Raw genomic sequence first — 23,280 nt, 5'->3', positions numbered from 1 at the left:
GGTAGCAGCAGAGGATGGCCCAAGTACTTGGGGCCTTGCCACCCATGTGGCAGACCCAGATGAAATTCTGGGCTCTTGGCTTTTTAAAAATAATTATTTTTATTGGAAAGTCAGATATCCAGAGAGTAGGAGAGTCAGAGAGGAAGAACTTCTGTCTGATGATTCACTCCCCAAGTGGCCACAACAGCAGGAGCTGTGCCAATCCTAAGCCAGGAGCCAGGAGCTTCTTCCGGGTCTCCCATGTGGGTACAGGGTCCCAAGGCTTTGGATTGTCCCAGGCCACAAGCAGGGAGCTGGAGGAGAAATAGGGTTGCTGGGATTAGAACCAGCGCTCAGTGGGATCCTGGTGTGTGCAAGGTGAGGACTTTAGCCACCAGGCTACTGCACTGACCTCCTTAGGTTTTTTTTTTTTAATTGCTGTTAACTTTATTTTAAAATATTTATTTATTTGAAAGGCAGAATACCAGAGAAAGTGCTTCCATCCACTGTTTCGTTCCCCGTATGGTCACCGAAGCCAGAAGCCAGGAATCCCATCCAGTTCTTTCCCATGGGTAGCAGAGATCCCTGTACTTGAGCCATCATTTTCTGCTTTCCCAAGTGCATTAGCAGGAAGCTGGATTGGAAGTGGAGCAGCTAGGCTATCCAGTCAGGGATATTGGTATTGCAAGTGGTGGCTTAACTCACTGTGCCACCCCTGGCCCCAGTACATTAGTTTGCAATAAAGATGCTACAAAGGGAAGATTGTGTGACAATGACCTTGTATTGACAGTGACTTCAGCCTGGTTTCCACAGCCCCATGTGCTGCCCCCAGCTCCTGGAAAGTACCGTGAACCTGACCTAGGGAGCTGTCCTTGTTTGCAATCTGCCAGAGGAGCAGGACACATGAACAGAGTGGTTGTGTTGAAAACAAGAACCCTCAGTAGTTTCCTATTTTGATGAAAGGCAAAAGGGGGTTAGGAATACAAGGTCTGTGCTATAAGGCTTTCTTCCTTTTATTTTAAGCACCGGAAGTCACAGGGGATGGCAGAAGCTGGTGGAACAGAGCCTTCACAGGGAGTCTGACAGCTCCAGGAAATCTTTGTTACCCTGGCAGAGTGATTAAAAAATTGGGTCACCCGAATAATAATAAACTCTGGTACTTAGGGCACGCAAATCAGGGACTTATAGTCTCTTGTTTAAAAAAAAAAGTACATGGGTGAATCCATGCCAGCCTGGAAAGGTGGAGTGCAAGTTGCAGCTGATGATCAGACTCACACAGGCCCGACCGTGGCTGCAGCATGTCTTCCATGGGCAAGAGCCTCTGCAAGTGGAGATGGTGGCATTGGTCTCAAGGCACGGGCACCACAGCTGGCAGCTGAGAAGAGGGAGGGGGAGGAGAAATGACCTTCAGCTGCAGGTATCTGACATGAACTTGTAAGTTAAAGCGGCAATCCAGAAGGAGTGTCTTGGTCTACCTGGGCCACCATGTCCTTAGCTGGGGAGCTTAATCGGAGCAGGAGTTCTCCTCCTCCCAGTCCTGGGAGCTCCAGGCAGATGAATTCATAAGCAGTGGAGTATCTGTTGGTGGCCCTCTTCTTGCTGTATGTAGTCTCCCATGGTGAAGTAGAGTTGGTCCCTTCTCTGTCCCTCTTAGAAGGATACAGGTCCTGTTGGTGTGTCCTTGGTCCTCATGGCCTGGGGACCCCGCAAAGATCCCACCTCCCCAGACCACAACATGAGGAATTAGGGTTTCAACCCAGATATGTAAGCATTCTGCCCATGGTTAGGAATGACTCACTCAAAAGGCTGCTTTGGAAGGCAAGCTTTATTTCTCCCTCATAAACTAAAATAGGATTGCTGAAGGCTGGGCATTTGGCCTCCTGGCAGATCTGCTGTTGGGATATGGAGTGGCAGGGTTGAAGTTTGACTGCACTCCTGAATCGAGCCTTCCACTGAGATTACCCTTGGGACGCTGTGATGGAGGCTCCAGGAGTGGAATCCCTGCCGGCCACAGGGAGACCCAGATTGAGTTTCCGGCTCCTTGCTTGGGTCTGACTCAGTCTAGACAGTTGCAGGCAATGCAGAACTTTGGGTGTGTCTCTGCCTCACAAGTAGATCAAAAACAACTAAAATGAGAGTAAAAGTAAAAGATGGATTTATGCACCTGACTTCAGACATGTTCGACACAGGAATGAAACAGACCCCTTAATTGGCCTTGCCTGTTGATTGTCATGGGGGCGGAAGGGATCAAAGGCCTGCGGCCTGCCGTCAGTGTAGCTGGCATGGTGGCTTGTGTAAAGTGCAGGTGCTTTGTGTGGGAGGAGTTAAGAGGAATGGGCCTCCTCAGAGGCCAGGGCAGGGGCAGGTAGACAGAGCTGCCTTGGGCTTCCCGACCTGCCTGAGCCTCCATTTTCCTCGTTTTGAAATGTTGACTAGGATACTGCATTAGGACATGGCCAGTGGGGATGGCCACAGATCAGCTGGACAGAAGTACATCGGATAGATTGGGGGCAGGAGGGCCAATTGGTAACTGGCAAGACAGACTAAATAGGTGTGGGAGAATATTTTTTTAGAAGTGATATTGCAGTTATTTGAAAAGCAGAGATTGAGAGAGATCAATAGATCTGTCTTCTTTTGGTTGGGTCATTGCCCAGATGGCTGCGAGCTGGACCAGGCGGGAGCCAGGAGTTCTATCTGAATCGTCTGAATCTCCCGTGTGAGTGGCCATCATCCACCACTTCCCAGGGCACACCGTGGCTGCGAGCTGGGATCGGGAGCTGAGCCAAGGCTTAAGCCCAGGCACTCCCATATGGGAAGCAGGGTGTCCCAGGTGATATAACTGCAGTGCCAAATGCCTGCCCTGTGAGAGGATTTTATACTCTGAAAAATAATGTATTGATAACAATAGGGACCCAGCAGAAACAATTCAGACAAAACAGAAAAAAATATGAAAGGAAGACAGCTACATCTAATCCCGCTTTCTCTAACTGGCCAGGCCAGCCTCTTGGTACTCCATTGCTGCCTAGCTCTGTGGTGCTTAATCTAACAGCGTGCTGCACACTGCTCCCTGGGGAAGGCTGTAGGCTGGCTGTAGCCCTGGGAGACATTCCCAAGACGGAGGCCATCTGTTGGGCCTGAAGGTCACAGGATGGGGACGGCTCTTGTTTGAGGTTCACTCTGTGTGCTGGCTGCTTTGCTTGGATTATCTTTATCCACCTCCTCAGCTTCCCTAAGCTGGGGCCCATCACTGTCCATATTTTACAGTTTTGCATCATCAGCCTTGGAGGCTTAAAGAGACTTGCTTCTGGTCCAACAGCTGGAGGGAGGTGCAGGGAGCCGTTTTAGTAGTTGGCTTTGAAGTCAGCAGATCCCTCTAGTGCCTCCCCGCTGTCTCCTTTCTGGGTATCTCCTTACCTGCCCCCTTGAAGAGGGACTTAAAAGACCCACTCAGGTGGTTGCTAGTACAAGGAGCCACACTGGAAAAATACATTAAAATCTGCAAAACATGATTAGACAAATAGGGAAAATATTTAGATGCCCCTTTAGTATATAGTTCTGTTATTTCTATCAGATTAGGAAAAAAAGGGGAAAAGCTAAAATGTACTCTTTTTTTAAAAAAAAAGATTCATTTTTATTTCAAAGTCAGATACACAGGAGGAGAGACAGAGAGAAAGATCTTCCGTCCGATGATTCACTCCCCAAGTGACTGCAATGGCCGGTGCTGTGCTGATCTATCCCTTAGAAGGGGACCTTGTGAAGCAGCACAGAAAGTGAAGTGCATCTGGTCTTTTCTCTCAAAGTATCTTGGGGTACTGTGCTTGCCCTTCTTGTTGATTGGGGGTAACTGAAGCAGTGGAAAGCGAAACCATGGCTGACGGAGGAGTGTATGTTATTACTGTTGATCCTTGGGTAGAGTTGAATGGTTGTGTGTGTGTGTGTGGTGGTAGGGCAGCATCAGTGTGATCATGATGCAGAATATCTCTTGTCCTTTCCTGGTCTTCTCCACAAACCTCCTTGGTCCTGGTCTTTAAGGATGGCTTTTTAGAAACAAATGCACAGCAAGTGGGTCCAGGAACCATTAGTGACACATCAGTTTTATCTCAGCTGAGATACTTGTGACCACAGCCTGCAAATATAATTCAATGTGTCTTCTCCCAAGACAGGTCTAACCCCAAAGTCAAAAGATAAAGCTTTTTGGACCAGTGTGTGTGTGTGTCTGTCTTCCGCTCCCTCTCCCCCTCCCTCTCCCCCTCTCTCTCCCCCTCTCTCCTCTTTCCCCTTCCTCTCTCTCCCTTTCCCTCTCCCTCAACCCTCCTCTCCCTCTGCCCCCGCTCCCTCTTCTGCTGTCTCCAGATGGTGACAAGGTGGCTGCTGCCACTCCAGGCATCACATGCTAACATGACTTTATGCTGAGGCAGAAACACGGGAAATGTTCAGTTCCATGCGTCCCTGCTTACCAACACAGAGACTGTTTCTCATAGACGCTGGAGGACTTGTCATTCCCAACTTGACAGCTGGAAATGGGTCATGTGCCCAAGTCCACACCTCCACTGGCAGGAGTAGCAAGACTTCCATGACTGCTTGAGACCTGTACTAGTCTACCCAGGCTGGGGGCTCAATAGCAGTTACTTATGGTTACCCAGTTCTGCAGGCTGAAATTCAAGGTCAAGGCGCAGGCAGGCTGCTCTCAAGGCCTCTGACCTTAGTGTGCAGATGGCCCCCTCCAAGCGTAACATTCCCCCAGCTCTTCCAATTCTGAGGGAACACAGTCCTGCTGATCGGACTAGGACTGTGCCCTAAGGTGGCATGTTAACCGTAATTCATCCTCAAAAAGCCCTGTGTTCAAATACAGAGCTCAACCCAGGAGTTCTGCCTGGAATAGGACTCAGCTTTCTGTGGGACAGAAGTCTGGACACAGAGTCCTAGGATGGAGCATTGACAGTCTCTCCGTGGTCACCTGTCCTCCTAGTTAGTCAGGTGTGGGTCGCAAGTACAGAAGGGCACACTTTCTGACTTTGAGGCCAGACTTTTGTCTTCTTTCTCTCACTCACTGGGCACTACTGCACCTGTCTGAGCTTGACTTCTTCATCTCTAATGGGCGTAATGTCCCACGGGCCTCACGAGATTGTCAAGAAGAGTGAAGTCCATCACTTAGCCTGGCCCCTTGGGGCGTGGTGAGCACGTGGTGTCTGGGCTGCTGTCATGGTTTCTGTCGTCTCAGGCTTGACCGTATCTAAGTGCTTCAAAGCTTTCCCTAAAGGATATGTCTATTGATTTGTTTTTTCTTTTAAAGACCAGGAGCTCTTTTGAAGACACTCATCTTAAGATAGCTCTAAAGCCATTAGGAGGATTCCAATGAGCAGGATTTTTGCTTCCTTTGGCAGGGGAGATGTTTTACAAAGTATATGGAGAGGAAATGAAGTTAAGAGCGTGGCCTTAGGTGCCAGCCTGCCCAGGTTCATTGTAGGCACTGTTGCCTGATGTGTGACCTTGAGTGCCAAGCACATAGCCACTCTGTGACTCAATTGTCTCTTGTGTGAAATGGGAGAGTGGAGCACCTCCCTCATTGGGGATGGAGTCAGGAACCCTTCCCCTCCCTGTCAAGCCCTGGGACTTAGGGGAATGGGCCATTTTATTTTAGACTGTTACTCTGGGCATCTGTTGGAAATATGGCTCAAGAGCCTGTAATCTGATCAAGTTTTCATTCTTTTTAACTTCTAAGGCCCTGCTGACTGAGATGATGGAGAGGTGTAAGAAACTCGGGAATAAGTAAGTATCTGAAGATTCACAGGGTGAGAGTTTGAAAATGGACTTGTTGGGGACACGGGCTGCTCCCGGGGCTGAGAGAGGCTGATGGCCCTGGATGGGCCTCAGGGCCATGCGGTCCCAGCCCTGTGGGCCCCTGGCTTGAACTCTCCTTGACTCAATGTCTTCACCTTTATAATGGGGCCGGAGTAAGCGACAGGGCCATCCTGTCCCCAGGCATGGAAGGTTCCTCTCTGCTGTCCCCTTGGTGGTAGAGGGTTTGTTCACCACTGGGTGGGTCCCTGGTAGCTGGAACTCAAGATGACTTTCCTGCCAGGTCTGTTCATAAACTAAAGGGCTGTGTGCTGCCAGTGAGGGTCAGCAGTGGTGCTTACTGCCAGGTTTTGTTGGTTTACTAGCACGTAGGAGAGCCTGCTTGGCTTCTCTAAAAGGATTGGAGTTTTTGCTGCCTTCCCTGTCCACCCACACATCCATCCATCCTTCCACTTCCATTTATTTACCTCCCATCCTTTCTTCCTTCTGTCTGCATCCATCCATCCATCTTATCTGCCCACCCAACCATCCATTCATTCAATTAGTTCAATATTTGTCAAATTCCAAATATGTATGTAACACTAAATTAAGAGATTGCCCTTTCACTCTTTGTCGTTGTTCAAGTTCACTATTAAGATTATCATTTTTCCTGCCAATCTACTAATTCATCCTAAAACTTAGATTTTATATATACATATAAATTTGACAAAGTTGAAGGCCACTTGGATTAAGGGACAGCTCAGCTGACTGGTGCCCTTGTGTCCCACAGTGCCTTGCTGCTGAACTCCGTGATGTCTGCCTTCAGGGCCGAGTTCATTGCCACGAGGGCCATGGATTTCATCGGCATGATTAAAGAATGCGACGAGTCTGGCTTCCCAAAGGTAGGCTCTGGCACCAGCCTAGGTGAAGGAATGAGAGGCAGTCTGTATTTGGTAGCCCTCGGGAGAGGGTTCAGGGGTAGGAAGGAATGGGGGAAGTGAGGGCTGGCTGTGTCTGTAAACAGATGCCCACCCTGGAAGAGAAGTTAGAGACTGGCAAGGTTAGACATGTAAGATTGCGAGTCCTAAGTTACCAGTTTGGCTCACTGTGGCACACTTAGAAGACTTGGGTCTCATCTCTTTACAAGTATATCTTCTCTCATTGCTTACAAGAGGTTTTGTATGGTGGAATATTGTGGCCCACAAGTTAGGCCAAAAACACAGAGCCAGTACCTTATGTTTAGCTGCTAGGCTTAAGGCAGGTGGATTTGTGTTTGAACTTGACAAGATGGACATGGAAGAGAAATCCTTTGAGAGGTTCAACATGATCTTTTTTTTTTTTTTTTAAGATTTATTCATTTTATTACAGCCAGATATACACAGAGGAGGAGAGACAGAGAGAAAGATCTTCCGTCCAATGATTCACTCCCCAAGTGAGCCACAACGGGCCGATGTGCGCCGATCCTAAGCCGGGAACCTGGAACCTCTTCTGGGTCTCCCACGCGGGTGCAGGGTCTCAATGCATTGGGCCGTCCTCGACTGCCCTCCCAGGCCACAAGCAGGGAACTGGATGGGAAGTGGAGCTGCCGGGATTAGAACCGGCGTCCATATGGGATCCCGGGGCTTTGGATCCCGGGGCTTTCAAGGCGAGGACTTTAGCCGCTAGGCCACACCGCCGGGGCCGGGTTCAACATGATCTTTAAGCCTAAGTTACTTCGGTTGAAGACCTCAGTAACGTCATTGTTTGCTGTTTCTTCTAGCACCTCCTTTTTCGCTCACTGGGGTTAAACTTGGCCTTGGCAGATCCCCCTGAGAACGATCGTCTTCAGATCCTCAATGAAGCCTGGAAGGTCATCACTAAACTCAGGAATCCACAGGTGCATGGTCGTTTAAACCTCGAACACACTGCTTTCTGTGCGGGTCATGCAGTAATCTGTTATAAAAATACTCTTTTAATAATACTTCCTCATTTTTGAAGAAAGGAAACCTACTTTATGTATTGTTCTGTTTTCTATCCTATAATGGAGAACTAACCGACAGCTTTAATGGTTTAAAGTTCTTTGATTTTTTCAGTCTTAATTATGTCTCATTCTTGAGACCTCACATGCACTCAGGGCACAAGATGACAGATATTTGAAACTTTAGAAAAAACTTTATGACAAAGAGGCCCCTAATTCCAGATGAAACAGTAATTTGGGCTTGAAAATTCCATGTTCAGCCCAGATCCTGGCTTGGTTTCTCAGCTGGGAGTAGCTCACGTAACTTGCATGTTCTGTGACTCGCTGAGGAGACCAGCCGTTCCTGGAGTGGAGGCACTCCCAGCAGCGCCTGCGCCTCCTAGTCAGCTCGTCTTGGCCAAACTGCCTGAAGGGGCTGAAGTTGCATGTGAGCTGCTGCTGCGTGGTAAGCCTTGCTGTGTTTGCAGTCACAACACTCATGCTTTCTCTCTGCAGGACTACGTCAATTGTGCTGAAGTGTGGGTGGAGTATACATGCAAGCATTTCACGGTAAGTTGCGATGAGGGTAGCACTGCCGAAATAATTATGGTTTTTCATGTTTGTGAGAGCAAGTGAGTCCAGGGTAGGCCTTTTGCAAAGGTTAACTATTCCTCTAATTTCTTAAAGGCTGCTTTCCTTAGAATAAACTATGGTGACACACTAACTACACGCTTGGAGAATATCATGGAGCTGTGACCCAGCAATCCCCAAGTGGGGTGTCCCTCAGCAGGCTGTCTGGAGCGTGCTCTGCCTGGAACCCATGAGTCCTTTCTGCATCTAATGTCAGCTCTGTGCCTCTTCCTCCACCAGAAGCGAGAGGTGAACACGATTCTGGCCGACGCCATCAAGCACATGACCCCCGACCGTGCCTTTGAGGACTCCTACCCACAGGTAACAAGCTCACGTGTCTCCCCTCAATGCCAGTGTGCAATGAAATGGTCGCATTATGTGTTCTTCTGGATCCCATATGGGCGCCGGTTCTGATCCCGGCAGCTCCACTTCCCATCCAGCTCCCTGCTTGTGGCCTGGGAAAGCAGTCGAGGACGGCCCAAAGCCTTGGGGCACTGCACCCGCATGGGAGACCTGGAGGAAGTTCCTGGCTCCTGGCTCCGGATCGGCATAGCACCAGCCGTTGCAGTCACTTGGGGAGTGAATCATTGGACGGAAGATCTTTCTCTCTCTCTCCTCCTCTCTGTATATCTGACTTTGTAATAAAATAAATAAATCTTAAAAAAAAATACTATTGCCTGAATACAGCAGGGGAAGGGACGGCTCAGACCTGAAGGTTGTCACCTGGAAATTGATGAGCATTAGAATTTTCTTTCATGAAGTAACTATTTTTTTTTTTAACTTTTAAAGATTGGTTTCTTTATTTGAAAGTCTGAGTTAGAGGAAGAGATCTTCCATATGCTGGTTCACTCCCCACATGGCCACAGTGGCCAGGGCTGGGCCGAGAGGAAGCCAGGAGCTTGTTCCCAGTTCTCCCTCGTGGGTGCAGGGTCCAAGGATTTGGGCCATCCCCCACTGCTTTCCCAGGTGCATTAGCAGGGAACTGGATCAGAAGTGGAACAGCCAGGTCATCATCCAGTACCCATATGGGATGCTGGTGCTGCAGGATGTAGCTTCAAGTGCTGTGTCACAATGTGGGCCCCAGCACGAGAGTCTTTGTAGAGGAATATTTAGTAAGACCTTGTCTAGTAGGGACTCCATGAAGTGAAAACTTCACGCAGTGTTAAACAATTTTTTAAGAAGTTTGCCTGAGAGGGGAATTACCAGATCCTCGAATGCTGCATCTTCTAAAAGCAGCTTGGTTGCCTGGGGTCAGGTGTCACCTAGGACCCCCATCCTTTTCAGCAACAAGGCCCTTGTCTGAGGACAGGGCTTTTTCAGGAAAAGAAGGAGAAAGCCATGGCTGTATGGGGACCTAGCTCACCCCAAGTCTGAGACGGGAGCACCAAACATCTGTTCCAGGAAACAAGAACAACGACTTTCTTGTTTTAAAAAAAACGAAGCAAAATAATGGACGCGTGTGTCAGGGGTACAGGAGCAGCTTGAAGGTACTGTCAACAGCTCCCTATCTGGGCACTGGGAAGTTAGGATTTGGAGGGTCATGACCCATGGGATGTGTAGGCATCCAGGAGTTCATCCTTGTGGATGGAAGGGCATGGAGGAGGCAGGACATGCTGGCGGAGAAACCAGGAGACGGGAGAGGGGGAGGTCACAACTTTGCAGCCATCCGGATGCAGGCAGGAGCCACCTGCCTGTAGGTAAGGGCTGGGTTGGGCAGCAAGATGTGTGCACATCTCGGAGGGTCTTGGCACAAAGCAGGATAATAGGTTAAATAAAAGTGTTTTCATTCTATCTGAGGTGACTTTCCTGAATCTGTTCCCAGCAAAGTGGAGTTGTTAGAAAATTAGGTTATTCTTAGTGAACACAGAAATGGAATGTTATGGGGCAAAGGATGTGATTCATGCAGTCTATTTTTACGTAGTTCAGGGGAAAATATATCTTACATGGAACAATAAAGCACATTTGGCAAAGGATTAAAAGAATAGAGTGAGAAAAAGAATATGTGGGCGTTCTGTGTATTACTCTTAACAGGCTTTCTTGAGGTTTGAAATTATTTTCTAAATGAAAAGTTAAAAGCTGTACCCAGATTGGGTGTCTGTGAATTCTAATTGGAGGGCTGGTCGGGGGCGGAACTAAGGCAGGTGTAGCGAAGTGTGAGCTGTCCTAGGCGCTGGGTGCTCTTGGTTTTGTGTTTATACAGTAGGATGTTTAGCCATAGTCTTCAGCTTTGGGCATTTTTATAAAGTGTTCACAGAAAACCTCTCTCTAAAATCGTGATTTTAAGTGTAACTGTAGAAGTCTTGTTGCTGTTTTAACCTGGCAGTATCACAGTATCTTTTAATACCCTGCCTCTGAACATTGTGTCCTGGGGATTTTTAAATTTATTTATTCAAAAGGCAGAGAGAGAGAGAGAGAGGAATCTTTGGTCTGCTGCTTCATTTCCCTAATACCCACAGGAGCTGAGGCTGAATCAGGCCGCAGCCGGAAGCCCATGTGGATGTGAGGGACCCAAGTTCTTGAGCCGTCACTGCTGCCTCTGTGACTGCACGTTAGCAGGAAGCTGGATCAGAAGCAGAGGGGGACTTGCACCGGGCACTGTGATGGGAGATGTTGGCATCTCGAGCAGTGCCTTCACCACTGCGTGGAATGTCTGCCTGGTTATGGCGTATTGAAGACCTTTCTAGTCTCTCCTTTGACTGACCTAGTAAACTGCTTGATTATGAAGTGAGTGAAATCATACCCTGAAAGAGTCTGCTTTGCAGTTGGTTTAAATAGCATGGATTTATTATTGTTGTTGTTATTTCAGTATAAACAAAGTATTGGTCAGTGAACTATCTTGATAGTTTTAAATTTGACTAAGAAATTGCATCTCCTTGGTTTTCCTAGACCAAGGCTTGACATCCCTTTGGTTAGGCCTGCAAGCCTGTCGGGATGTCAGTGGTGGACCTCAGAACCTGTGTGTTTCTGAGCCAGAACACACAGACTGCACCCACAGCCTTGGGTAATGCCGTGGCCTCTGACCCCACTAGCAGCTCGCCTGCACTGAACGGGTCAAGAAACACAGGGCCATGGTGGCCCAGAATAGGGGTCAGCCAACTGTGGCCCATAGGGCCTTGTGTAGCGCACCACCTGTGTGTGCAAATCAAGTGTTATGGGCACACAGCCACACCTGTTAATTTACGGCTTGGCTTTGCTTGCTGTGGTGTCACAGCAGCTGCGGCTCTGATGGACCGGGGAGGACTTTTGTGCTGATGACTTTTATAGAACAAGCTCACTCACCCGGGTGCAGTCACCGCCCGAGAGGGGACAGGCAGTGCTCACTCTGCACTTTAGGACCGGCCTTTTAGTCCTCACCACTGTTTTGTGAGTGAGGGACTGCTTTGTTCCCATTTCCAGGATGAGCCAGTTGAGGCCTGGTGCCTTCCCCCAGGTTGCACGGCAGGATGCAGGGAGTATGGAGGTCAAATACAGATCTGCAACAAAGCCTTCATCCTGCATTCTGTACAAACTGTGAAAACTTGTCCGTTCAAAGAAAAAAAATCAACTTGCAATGTTTGCTTTTGTTTTGCAGCTTCAGTCAATAATTAAGAAAGTCATTGCCCACTTCCATGACTTCTCCGTCCTTTTCTCAGTGGTAAGTAACAGCTCCGAGGTAGCCTGAGGAGTTGGCCTCTGGGTCAGAGGTTCCCTGGACGTTGCCTTTGGAGCCCTGGGTCCCCAGAATCACTCAGCGTTCTCTCCATAGAGCAGCTGGATGTGGTCAGCCCAAGCATGATTGTGCGGGCAACGCAAATAGCCTTTGAAGAACATACACAAGCACTCGAAGCTTACTTCCCTCATTACTCACTAACGGGATGTGTGCACCTGCTGGGCCGCCTCACCATCCTGTCCCCTGCCTGGCACGTGATGTGTGCTTATTTTATCTCACAGCCTGCTGTCTTGGAGCTGAAAGGCTTCAAGCGAGGAGCTGCCCTGTTGTGGGGCAGAATTGAGATTTACTGTAGTGCTCGCCTAGGTTTAAAATGTTGTGCAGTCCTTGCAGGGTCACTGCAGTGTCCTGGGAAAGCAGAAGTTGTGCTCTGCTGGAGGGATATTCTCTGTCCGTTCCCTTAGTTCCGCCTTCTGGTTACATTTTTGTGTACTGTAAGCTTGTAAGTGTTAGGGCTTTTTAAAAAAAAAGTGAGAAGAGAAGCTAATATTGATTGAACATGTATCATATGTCAGGCATTGTGCTGGATCTTTTTAATGCACTAAAGCATAATGCTTTATGAAATAAATGACTTATTTGAGAGGTATTGACAAAGAGAAGAAGAGAAAGACAATACTTTGCATTTGCTCATTCGTTCCCCAAATGGCCACACTGGCTTCAGTGTCGAGGCCTGGCATTAATGGCACCAGGACTGTAAAGTGCGACTGGGTGCACTGGACGGTGTCCCCTGACCCCCACCTCCCAGGCTCCCATACTGCTTTTTGTTTCCTGTGGTCTCTGAAGGAAAAAGTGACAGAGTCCTTCCTTCTGGGGACATATGTTGAGAGAGCTTGTCTTTCATTTCAGGAGAAATTCCTGCCGTTTCTAGACATGTTCCAGAAAGAGAGCGTGCGGGTGGACGTGTGCAAACGCATCATGGAGGCCTTCATCAAGTGAGTGCAAGCTTGCTGTCCTGCATCCTGGCCAGTCCCGTGGATAAGAAACTTGTTCCCATCCCTTGAGGCTTTGCAACCTGTGTGACTTCAGCCCTAAAGCAACACCTGGGAGGCAAGCTGCGTTAGAAGCAGCAGATGCGATCAGAGCTTGGGCGTTAGTGCTGAAGAAGACAGATTGTCGAGTACTCGCATGAGTACTAGCTTTACTCTGCTCTGTCTTTGTACAGAGCAGCCCTTTGCTGAATGGCTGAACAGTTATATTTTAATGGATTAAAAACAAAGTCTTATGTGGGAGGGCACTGGTGCTAGGAAGATTTTCATCTTCCATGTTTAGATGGGTAGCGAACATTTTGCAAATTTACTTCCCATCATTTTGCTGCTTAAGTCAACTTTTCAAGAGTTCCTATTGCTAGTGGTACAGAAAGTCAATTTTTTCTCATTGGCTTATTTTTTTTAATGGTATTTTTTATTTGAAATGCAGAGTTGCAGGGAAGGGGAGAGAGGGAGAGACAGAGAGAGATCTTCCATCTATTGGTTCATTCCTCAAATGACTGAAGCCAGGAGCCTAGAGCTTTTAGGTCTTCCGCATAAGCCATCTTTGGCCGCTTTCTTAGGTACATTAGCAGGAAATTGGATCAGAAATGGAGCAGCCATGTCTCAAACCAGTGTTCATAAGTGATTCCAGTGCTAAAGGCAGAGTATTGGCCTACTGCTGCACAACACCACACCCCACAGGAAGTCATTTTACAATGATGTGTAGAGTAGGTTTTTATTTTTTGTTTTAAGTTACAGGTCGATTTCTTTTCTTCGACAATGTGTACATTAACAAAATATCTGTTTATTATGACATATAAATTCCTACATAACTGGTTGATTTATTCTGTGATTTATTCTTGATTTTGTGGGTGAAGTTACCAAGAAAAGCTGAAAGTTGCTTAAAATGTTCAATGCATGTGAGTCAGCTGGAAAATAGACTGATGTACTTCAGATCTGCTTGAAGCATGTCTTGTTATGTCTCTAAAATGCTTCGAGCCAGTGTGTCAGCCTAGCCAACACAGATTTGTTAAGAGCTTTTTGTATTAAGGAATAAAAAAAGCCATTTTCCCTGGCACTTCAAACAGTGCTTCAGAAGGTGTGGGAAGCGTTTTTCTTTTATTGAAATACAGTGTACACAACAAGAAGGGTGCACAGCCGTGTAGTAAATGTGGTTCGGGTCCTCTGATGGCTCATTACTGACATCCAAATTCAGAATGACATGACACTTGTACCCTGAGAGTCCTCACTCCCCACGTGTCTTTTTTAGACAAAGTTTTGTTCAAAGCAGATTTGTCCTTTGCCTGGCTTAAACAGTGTCTCCCTGTGGTTAAGAAGGGAAGGCAGGTGCTGAAGAGCAAAGTTGCTACTTGGAGGAGAACTAGGGGTAACTCTGAGCATCTTCCCTGGGGCTAGTGGGTTGCCTGGAGGATTTGCTGCTTCTTAGAGCCCCGTGACAGGTGCACGCTCAGCACGTTCCATTGTCACTGCAAGCCGAGCGAGCTCTCACGGCCACCTGTTCATGTCCCCTAGGCACCAGCAGGAGCCCACCAAGGACCCCGTGATCCTGAATGCCCTGCTGCACATCTGCAAGACTATGCACGACTCTGTGAAGTAAGGCGGCTCACAGCACGGTGGGGGGGGGGGGGGTGGATTCTTCACGCCCCCCTGAGGGCACATGGGAGCGCGGCTGCTTGAAGCAGCTTCTGTGCATGTTGCCACTTTACTGCTGCTGTTGAAGTTGTGGCTGATGAGACTGTTTCTGTCCTGGAGAAGCTGAGGTTAACCTTGAGAAAATGAAATGGCAGATGTTTTCTTATCTCTTTTTTTTTTTTTTTTTGATTTATTTTATTTTCATTACAAAGTCAGATATACTGAGAGGAGGAGAGATAGAGAGGAAGTTCAGCTGCCGGGATTAGAACCAGCGGCCATATGGGATCAAGGCGAGGACCTTAGCCACTAGGCCACACTGCCGAGCCCTTTCTTATCTCTTTTGGAGGGAGGTGAATTCATCCCGGTGAGCTCAAATTCCGTGTCTGCTGGAAGCTACTGTGTTATGCTTGCTCTTTCAAAAGATGCATTTTAATCAACAGGCAGAGTTAGAAAGAGTAAGGTCTTCAATCAACTAGTTCACTTCCCAAATGGCTAGGTCTGGCCAAAGCCAGGAGCCCGGCATTCTAGCTGGGTCTCCCACGTAGGTGATAGGGCCCCAGTACTCGCGTAAACTTGCACTGCAAACTTTTCCCCAGGAGCATTAACAGGAAGCTGAATCTGAAGCAGGGCAGCCAGGACTCAGACCCGTGCTCATATGGGATGCAAGCATTATAGCCGGAGGCTTAACTTGCTGGGCTGGCAAAGCCCGCCCCTCCTGGAGACCTCCGAGAGCAGCAGATTGTCTAATGGTGTGCTCACTCCATAGCCTTGGCCTTCATCTCATTGTTAGTCACTTCTTTGGAATTCATGCTTACGTATCTTCTGCGAAGGATTTGATTGGCTGTGAGCACCTGAGACCCGGGTCTGTCTACAGAGCCTGCCTTTCCAGCATAGGCTAAATTATCACTCCTTTGCTTTCAAGCTGTTTTCATTTGGCTACGCTCGAAGCAATTCCTGCTTATTTGTGGCTGAAATTTTAGTGCCCAAAGAATTTTGAAGTGTAGCAGCTTTATTTACTGGAAAATGTTACAAGAACTGAGAAAAAGATCTTGAAACTTAACTGTCAACAAGATGATTTGTGTTTCTTTTTGTTTTCCTCTTTTGTTTTCGTCTTTATTTCCATCATTCTGTTATTTCAAATTCACGGGGAATTATAACAACTAAACTTTTGACTTAGACTTTTCCTGATAAATGGGGCTAGTTGGCTTTGGTTGCACACACACCCAACAAGAATGCTTTGAGAAGTTCACAAATGGAATGAATGAGGAGATGTTTTCTGGGTATAGAATTGTTTTTTGAAATCCATACATAGCTTTGTTTTCACTTTAAAGTTAATGGGAAAATGCATATTATGAAAAAAACTGGGCATGATTTTTAGGGCATTCTTTACAACAACATGAGCTTATCTTTTCATTCCATTTTTCTGCCAACCTGTTGAAGTACCTTTGTGTTTGTAGGATATTGGGTTTTGGCTTGAGATAGAAAAAATTTGTTTCTATGGCAGAAGTGTGAGTAGAGAGAATAGGAGGTAGGGAAGGGTGTCTGCCTGGGGCTGCCAGCCAGGGCCCCAGCCTGCTTCTCCCTTGTTGCTGTGCCAGCCCTTTGGGGCTGCTGCCTGCCAGGAGCTGCCCCTACTCAGCCCCAACTACGAGCCAGCCTGTGGGCCTTGGCAGGCTCACACATCGTTTGGGTTTATATCCAGAGCCATCACATGGCCACGCACAGCTCCAAAGCAGGCTGGGCAGCATTGCTTCCAAGAACTGAGGGGATGTTGCGCAGTGGAGAGTGGTGTGCACCGTCTGCCACAACTCAACCCAAAACAACTGAGTCCTATTTTCCTCTGGGCTCTTAATTTTATAATGCAAACAGGCAAGCAAATCTAGGCCTTCCCATGCATTAAGCAAAGCCATGAAGTCTTGGCACTTTCTTACTTATATTTGCGTTGAATTTCCGGGTTGAGGATGAGTGCTTGAGATGAGCAATTCACTTTAAAACGCATCGAGAAAGCAAGACGGATTTGTGGATGGAGAGGCACCTGCAGGGTGATGGGACAAAGGACTGTAGAACGGCAAGGGCAGGCTTGCCATGGTGGGCGAGAAGGTGTGCTAGAAGGTTCTTTCAGCCTTGCTGAATGTTGGATGTGAAACCTTCATTAATGTTGAGAGTGAGACAAGCAGCTCATTTAGATTATGTTCATTTCCATCTTTAACAAAAGAAAAGCTTACAGCCTGTTAGGTGTTTTTAAGGTCTAAAAAAGTTCAAAATATTCTTCCCGATTGGATGCTTGGGGTGTGTGTGTCTTCTGTAGAAGTCTGGTCCGACCGCAGCGTTAATTATGTACAACTATTGATTTCAGTGCACTCACGCTTGAGGATGAGAAAAGAACACTGGCGTATTTGATCAATGGATTTATAAAAATGGTAAGGATTGGGGGAGGATTCAGTGTGCACGGGAATGTGATGTCATCATGTATTCCTGTGTGGGCGGGCGGGAGGAGGGAACCTGGCACAGAGTTCTCCCTGAGATAAGAACAAGATTAGAACTTGTTTAATATTTCCCAGGACTCCCTTGGTGGGGGGCACAGGGAGAGAGCCAGCACAAGTTGGCTCATGGGGGCAGGGAAGGAGGCGAGTTACGGGTTCCTGGCATGGGACTCCAGGTGAGGGGAGCATCTGGATTGGGAGTCTCCGTGGTGCCACCAGAATCTGTTATCTGTCCCCATTTTGGCTCAGGACTCTGCTCCTCAGATAGGTTCACCCCCCAACCCCACGAGCACCCCAGGATTCCGTCCTCCGAGCTCCTTAGCCTTGCAGGAAGGGCTCCAGTTGAAAGTCCTGTCTTGAACTTTTTGGAATTGGCTTGGGTTGTGGCTCAGGCACCCAGATGGGACAGACCTGGGCACCTTCCACACACCTGAGCAGCCAGACTCATCAGACTGCGTGTGAGAGATGGAGCCCTGGAGCAGCTAACCAGCTGGTCACCAGATGGCCACAGTAGGAACTATGCTGGCAGCCAAGATGCCACACATCCACTTCCTCGTTGGTTCATTTACCTGTGGCTGCATAGCAATACATCCCAAAATCTAGTGTTTTGGAAGGCAGCTATGCTCACCACTATACCACCAACGCAAGTTAAAATCTAGTGTTTTGAAATATCTGTTTTATGAATTCTAGCGCTGGGTTGGCTGGATAGCCAGGCAGCCCCATGGGGTGTCACCTGCCAGTGGGTGTGCCCAGAAGGTCCAGGACAGCCTGGCTCCCCTATCTGGGCCTCCAGTGACATCCTTAGGGTGACTTCCACGTACATGACCTCTTTATCCACACTGTTGGTTGATTCATGAGTCTCTACCTGGTGCTCCCTGACATGTTGCTGGTTTTAGGAAGGCACAGGCAGAAGCTACAAGGTCTTTTTGAGGGGCCTTGGCTTGGAAGTCACATGGTGAGCTCTACTACTTCTTGTTGGTCAAAGCTGATTCCAGGGCCAGCTGCTTTGTGTGGGAGGAGATGAGGTGTCTTCCTTGGTAGGAAGAGTCTAGAGACGTGGCAGACAGACAGACGGCATTCAGGGCTGGGAGTGAGTTTGGCAGCCTTGTCTGGAGACATCTTAACCACAACAGCTTTCATTCTTGATGCTCAAAACTGAACCACCACCTGCTTCCAGTGTCTTCTATTTCAATAGACAATGTCAACACCAAAGCTGACCAAGGTGGAAACAACGAGATCACTGTGAAAGTAACCTTGAGATCATGACTTGTTTAACAGTTGGGGGGTCGGTTGCCCTGTCCATTGGGCTTTGTGGAAAAGAACCAATTCTGATGAAAAATCAGGATTGACCTTTCCATTTGCACGTTAGGAAATGTGGCTGTGGGTCTTCCAAGTGATGCTTTTTGCACTTGGTTTACAGGGTATGTTGATGGTTGGAATTTACCCTTTTATGTCTAGAAGTCACTGAGCAATTATGGGAAAGCATGTGAGAAAAGAAAGTTTGGTAGCAACCATGAAAATGGTGGTTGCACCTGCTCTGGGAAGAAATGGTCGGAGCAGGAAAGCGGTTTTCCCTAACCCGCTGTTTCCTAGGCTGCTGTGGTTGGGTGCCCATCAGGCAGCAGAAGGGCATGGTCATTTCCAGGGAAACCTCTCTGACAGAGGCGACCGTGACCCAAGCCTATGTTTAATGCAAAACCCCCTGGTGACCAACAAAATCCTGTGATTTCCTTTGCTGTGGGTTCTTGCTGAGCCTGGAAAACCCTATTTGCATGTTTGAGCTTCTATTTACACCACCACCACCCTGCTTCAGTTCTTTCCATTCTAGTCCGGTTCCAGGTCATCAAGAAGAGGTGATGAGATGACATTTCAGTGATAATGCAGCTTGAAGTAGAATAAAGGCATTCTGCTTAGAGTAGAGTCAGTCTCTCAGCATGACACTGCCCCTCTCAGCCTCTTTCTCCCTGCTTCCAGGTTTCCTTTGGCCGTGACTTTGAGCAGCAGCTCAGTTTCTACGTGGAATCCAGGTCCATGTTTTGCAACCTGGAGCCTGTGCTCGTGCAGTTGATTCACGTAAGTGTTTTTCATTTGTCTGTTCGTATTCTCAAACAATACACAGGTCTTGCTCTGGGATCCTTTCAGCCCCGCCCTGCTGCTGTTGTCTAGGGTACAAGAGGCAGTTTGGCAAAGGTTAGTGAAATCAGCAACTTTGCTGAGAGCTTAGGGTGCTTGTTGACCTTCTGTTCCTGATCTTTGCGCAGTCTCACTCTTGAGTGCCTCTTGAGTGGCACATTGCACATCACCCCTAGGCCAGAAGAAATAGCAACAGCTCTGTTAAGAAGTTCAGTTCAGAAAGTAGTGTTTATGCCTTAAGGATTGACAGCCATGATACACATAAACTGAAAGAGAAATAGTGTTTTCACCTAATTCTTAAATCACTGAAGTTCCTTTCTAATGGCGTAGATGCGTACCTGTTGGACACTGTACAGTTTCTCAAACTCTGGAATGAGGTTGAGTACTGCCATCCTTATTTCCTACGGTGGCTTGCTTGTCCCACATGAAGGTTTGCACCATACTTGCTTTTTAAAGACCTGACCACTAAGCATGCAGTTTCACTCATCGATGATGATGCTTTTGGGAGGCAGGCGTGAAGTCCAGTATGAGACCCATGCCAGCACCTTGACCTTTGAGAATCATTGTTTGCCTTATAAGTATGGTGTCCCCTGTGCCAGGGTACCCAGTTCGGGAAACCAACCTGCCTACCAGCAGGAAAATTCCAAAAGCTCTTTAATTGCTTCATCTACTGAAGGAGAACAACCTTTCTGTGCATTTACTGGTTATCAAGTGACTTAGTGCAACTCAACTCCAGACCAGAGGGTAGAGGCCTCCTCTGCAAAGCAGGAAGGCCCAGAGCAAGCCAGCTAATGGGCTGTAACTCATCTGACACAGTGCCCTCCCTGTGGACCTCGAGTGGGCTTGTGGCCCTGGCCGCTGCTGTGCTTATTATCAGCATCATACAACCAGGTTGCATGGTCTGCTCTTAATAACTTGGAGCTTTCTCTCTGATTGCCAAGCTCATCATCTTTGCGTTTCAGGAAATACAGGCCATGAACCCTGACTGTTCATTAAGCCAGCAGATAATCATTTACAACCCTGATTGGCGTAACTGACTTAGAGCCTTTTGTCCTACCCTGTTGGAGATGTTTGCCCAAGCTAAGATTGGAGGGGACCCTGTGACCCCTCTGGGGCTTCAGGGCTCCAGCTGGTGCTGGCTAGTTTCCTCTTGGTCCCAGAGAGTTTGTTTTTATTGACTTTTGATTAGGGAATGTTCCAGGTCTTGGTGGGAGATGCTACTCTGAGTCAGCCGTCCTTTCATCCCTGTTTCTGTTTGGTTTCCTAACCAATCCAGAGCGTGAACCGCCTGGCCATGGAAACGAGGAAAGTGATGAAAGGGAATCATTCCAGGAAGACAGCCGCCTTTGTCCGGGTATGTTGGGAAGATAAGGGCGCTTGGGCTTTGCGGCTGGGGGCTGGGGGGAGGCTGTTTAGTTTGCCAGTTACCACTTGGCTAGCCACGGGATAAGTCACATGCATGATGATAAGAATGGCAGAATGTTGATCTTTCAAGATTAATTTTGCCCTGGGTTTGTGTGTGTGTGTGTGTGTGTGTGTGTGTGTATCAGTGTTTGGAATGTTTCCGAAGGAAGTGCTCAAAGCAGTCCGCATTTTCACGCAGAGTTGAGCAGCCCAGATCTGGCAGTCTGAAACCTAAAATGTTCCCAAATGAGAGACTTTCTGAGCACTGCACTGTCCTGCCACCGCAGGTGGAAAAGATCCTCACTTTGAAACACCGTCCCATGCACAAAATGATTGGGATTAGTTTAGAAAATTACCTTTAGTTGATATGTGGAAGTTGTACCTGAAACATGCATGAATTTAGGCCTGTGTCCTGGACACCACATGTCGCAGTTGTATGTAGCCATTCTAAAACCTGGGGTGGGGGGAATTCTAGAGTCTGGATCCCTTCTGGCCCAAAGCTTTTTGGTTGAGAAACACTCAACTTGGTTGTGTTTTCAGGGAAGGGGGTGGGAAACAGCTTTGTGTGCCAGCTAAATTAGCTCTGCTTTTCTCTAGTGCGGTGATAATGTATTAGTATCAAATATTTCTCTAATATTACGTATACATACACACAAATGTGTCTATATAGATGTATGGATATATTGTGCCTATGCCTGGAAGGGTTAGTTTCTTGGTTTCGTCACAGTGAGAGTTAGGTTCAAGTTAGCAGCAGGGAAGGGGGTTAAAGTTGAGCTTTGTGACTATGCTGTTTGAATTTATAACAAAGCAGTATGTGTGCCTGTCTTCAGAGATGAAAGTGTGAGATGATGGTGATGCAGTACAAGCGTCTGGAGTCCCCCTTTTCTTACCTCACACCTCTGTCCTCCGGGCCGCCCAGTCTCGATGCCCCTTAGTGACTTTATCCTGTGTAACTGTGTGACTGGTTTTTCAGCCACTGGCTTAAACCGGTGTCTTCCCATTGATCCCTTTTCCATGTTTCCCATCTCCCTCCCCATGGCAATAAAGGAAGATTTCTCTCTTCCTGCACCCCTCACTTCGCCTTCCTATCTTCCCCAGGAGTTGCCCGAGCCCCGGGAGGCCAGAGGGTGGGGGCATGATTATTTGAAGCGTTTCTGCTTGAAAGAGCAGCACCGTGAGCAGTGCTGCGATGATGTCACCCAGGTAACCCAGGTGTCCTCCTCTGTCTCTAGGCCTGTGTCGCCTACTGTTTCATCACCATCCCCTCCCTGGCAGGCATCTTCACGAGGCTCAACCTCTATCTGCATTCCGGTCAGGTGGCCTTGGCCAACCAGTGCCTCTCCCAAGGTAAGGCTGTCCTTGTCTTGGGCACTCCTGCCCTGCTTAGGGAAGCTGGCTTGGCTGTGTGCGCATGGGGAGAGAGAGAGAATGAAAGGATATTTTTACTTTTTTTAAGATTTCTTTATTTTTATTGGGAAGTCAGATATACAGAGAGGAGGAGAGTCAGAGAGGAAGATCTTTTGTCCAGTGACTCACTCCCCAAGTGATCGCAATGGCAGGAACTGAGCTGATCGAAGCCAGGAGCCTGGAGCTTCTTCCAGGTCCTGCATGGGTGCAGGGTCACAAAGCTTTGGGCCATCTTCGACTGCTTTCCCAGGCCACAGGCAGGGAGCTGGATGGGAAGCAGGGCTGCTGGGATATGAACCAATGCCCATATGGAATCCTGGCACAAATAAGGCGAGGACCTTAACCACTATGCTACCACGACCCGATGAATGCGCATCTTTAAAGATGAAAGGGAAGAAGACCCCCATCAGGGATGTTTTAAATGGGTTGCTCCAGGACGAAGCACGTGACACCTATACCCATTTATAGTGAATTGTAGAGCACAGTTTCATAGGTGATGCTCTGGACAGGCTAGGGAGCTCACCTGGCCTGGAGACTCTGGAAGCTGGGACTGGCTGACTGGAATAGGTTCATGTTGGGTAGGTTTGTATGTTGTATGCTGAAGCCTGTTTGTGTGTTTGAAACCTCAGACACACAGGTGGAGTCTGGTGGGTGTATAAGAAGCACTGTAGTTTGCTGCTTCCAAGAAGAATTCTCTTCAAGACTTAGCTGATGTGGCCAGACGAGGCGCAGACGTTGTCCTTGAGGCCGTCTCAGGGAGTCACTGCGGGTGATGGAGGAGTGGAATCCAGGAGTAGGAGCACTAGGGAGGGTCTTACTGCTGTGTGGGCCCTGGAGGTTCCTGTACCTTTGTGTCGCCCCCTCCTGGGGCCCAAGGAAAACGAATTATTGTCTCTTTGCCCTCACAACCCTGCCACTTGTCATTCTACAACATCATCACTCACTTTGCACGTCCCACCAGCTAGTGCTGTCATTACTGTGTGTGTTCACTGGGCTGTTGTCTGGGACTCACCCTCTGCCCATAGGGCAGGTGCTTAATCTCTGTGCCTTGGTCAATCTGGAACTTTCTCCCAGTACTTTCTCTGGTAAGAATGATGGGTTAGCAAGAAGCAAAGTGCCGTGTAACCATGTTTTGGTTCCTGACAGAGTGCATATCAACGTCTCATGGTTTGGGCGATGCTGCCTGCCCGTCATATGAAA

General features: G+C 48.1%; 1 protein-coding gene across 1 annotated transcript in view; it reads left to right on the top strand.

Moving 5' to 3' along the window:
* VPS35L (VPS35 endosomal protein sorting factor like) overlaps positions 1-23,280 on the top strand; it is a 74,641-nt gene that overhangs the window by 29,434 nt on the left and 21,927 nt on the right. The window contains exons 15-26 of the mRNA XM_058680480.1: positions 5,702-5,748; positions 6,548-6,659; positions 7,517-7,633; positions 8,210-8,263; positions 8,564-8,644; positions 11,895-11,957; positions 12,879-12,964; positions 14,534-14,614; positions 17,010-17,073; positions 19,111-19,209; positions 20,546-20,623; positions 21,906-22,020. Coding sequence (XP_058536463.1) covers positions 5,702-5,748; positions 6,548-6,659; positions 7,517-7,633; positions 8,210-8,263; positions 8,564-8,644; positions 11,895-11,957; positions 12,879-12,964; positions 14,534-14,614; positions 17,010-17,073; positions 19,111-19,209; positions 20,546-20,623; positions 21,906-22,020 — 997 coding nt within the window. The remainder of the gene's footprint in view (positions 1-5,701; positions 5,749-6,547; positions 6,660-7,516; positions 7,634-8,209; positions 8,264-8,563; positions 8,645-11,894; positions 11,958-12,878; positions 12,965-14,533; positions 14,615-17,009; positions 17,074-19,110; positions 19,210-20,545; positions 20,624-21,905; positions 22,021-23,280) is intronic.

This window comes from Ochotona princeps, chromosome 24, assembly GCF_030435755.1.
Source record: "Ochotona princeps isolate mOchPri1 chromosome 24, mOchPri1.hap1, whole genome shotgun sequence".
In the NCBI taxonomy this organism is placed as follows: Eukaryota; Metazoa; Chordata; class Mammalia; order Lagomorpha; family Ochotonidae; genus Ochotona; species Ochotona princeps.
Note: the sequence above shows the minus strand (reverse complement) of the source record. Positions and strands in the feature narration are given on the sequence as shown.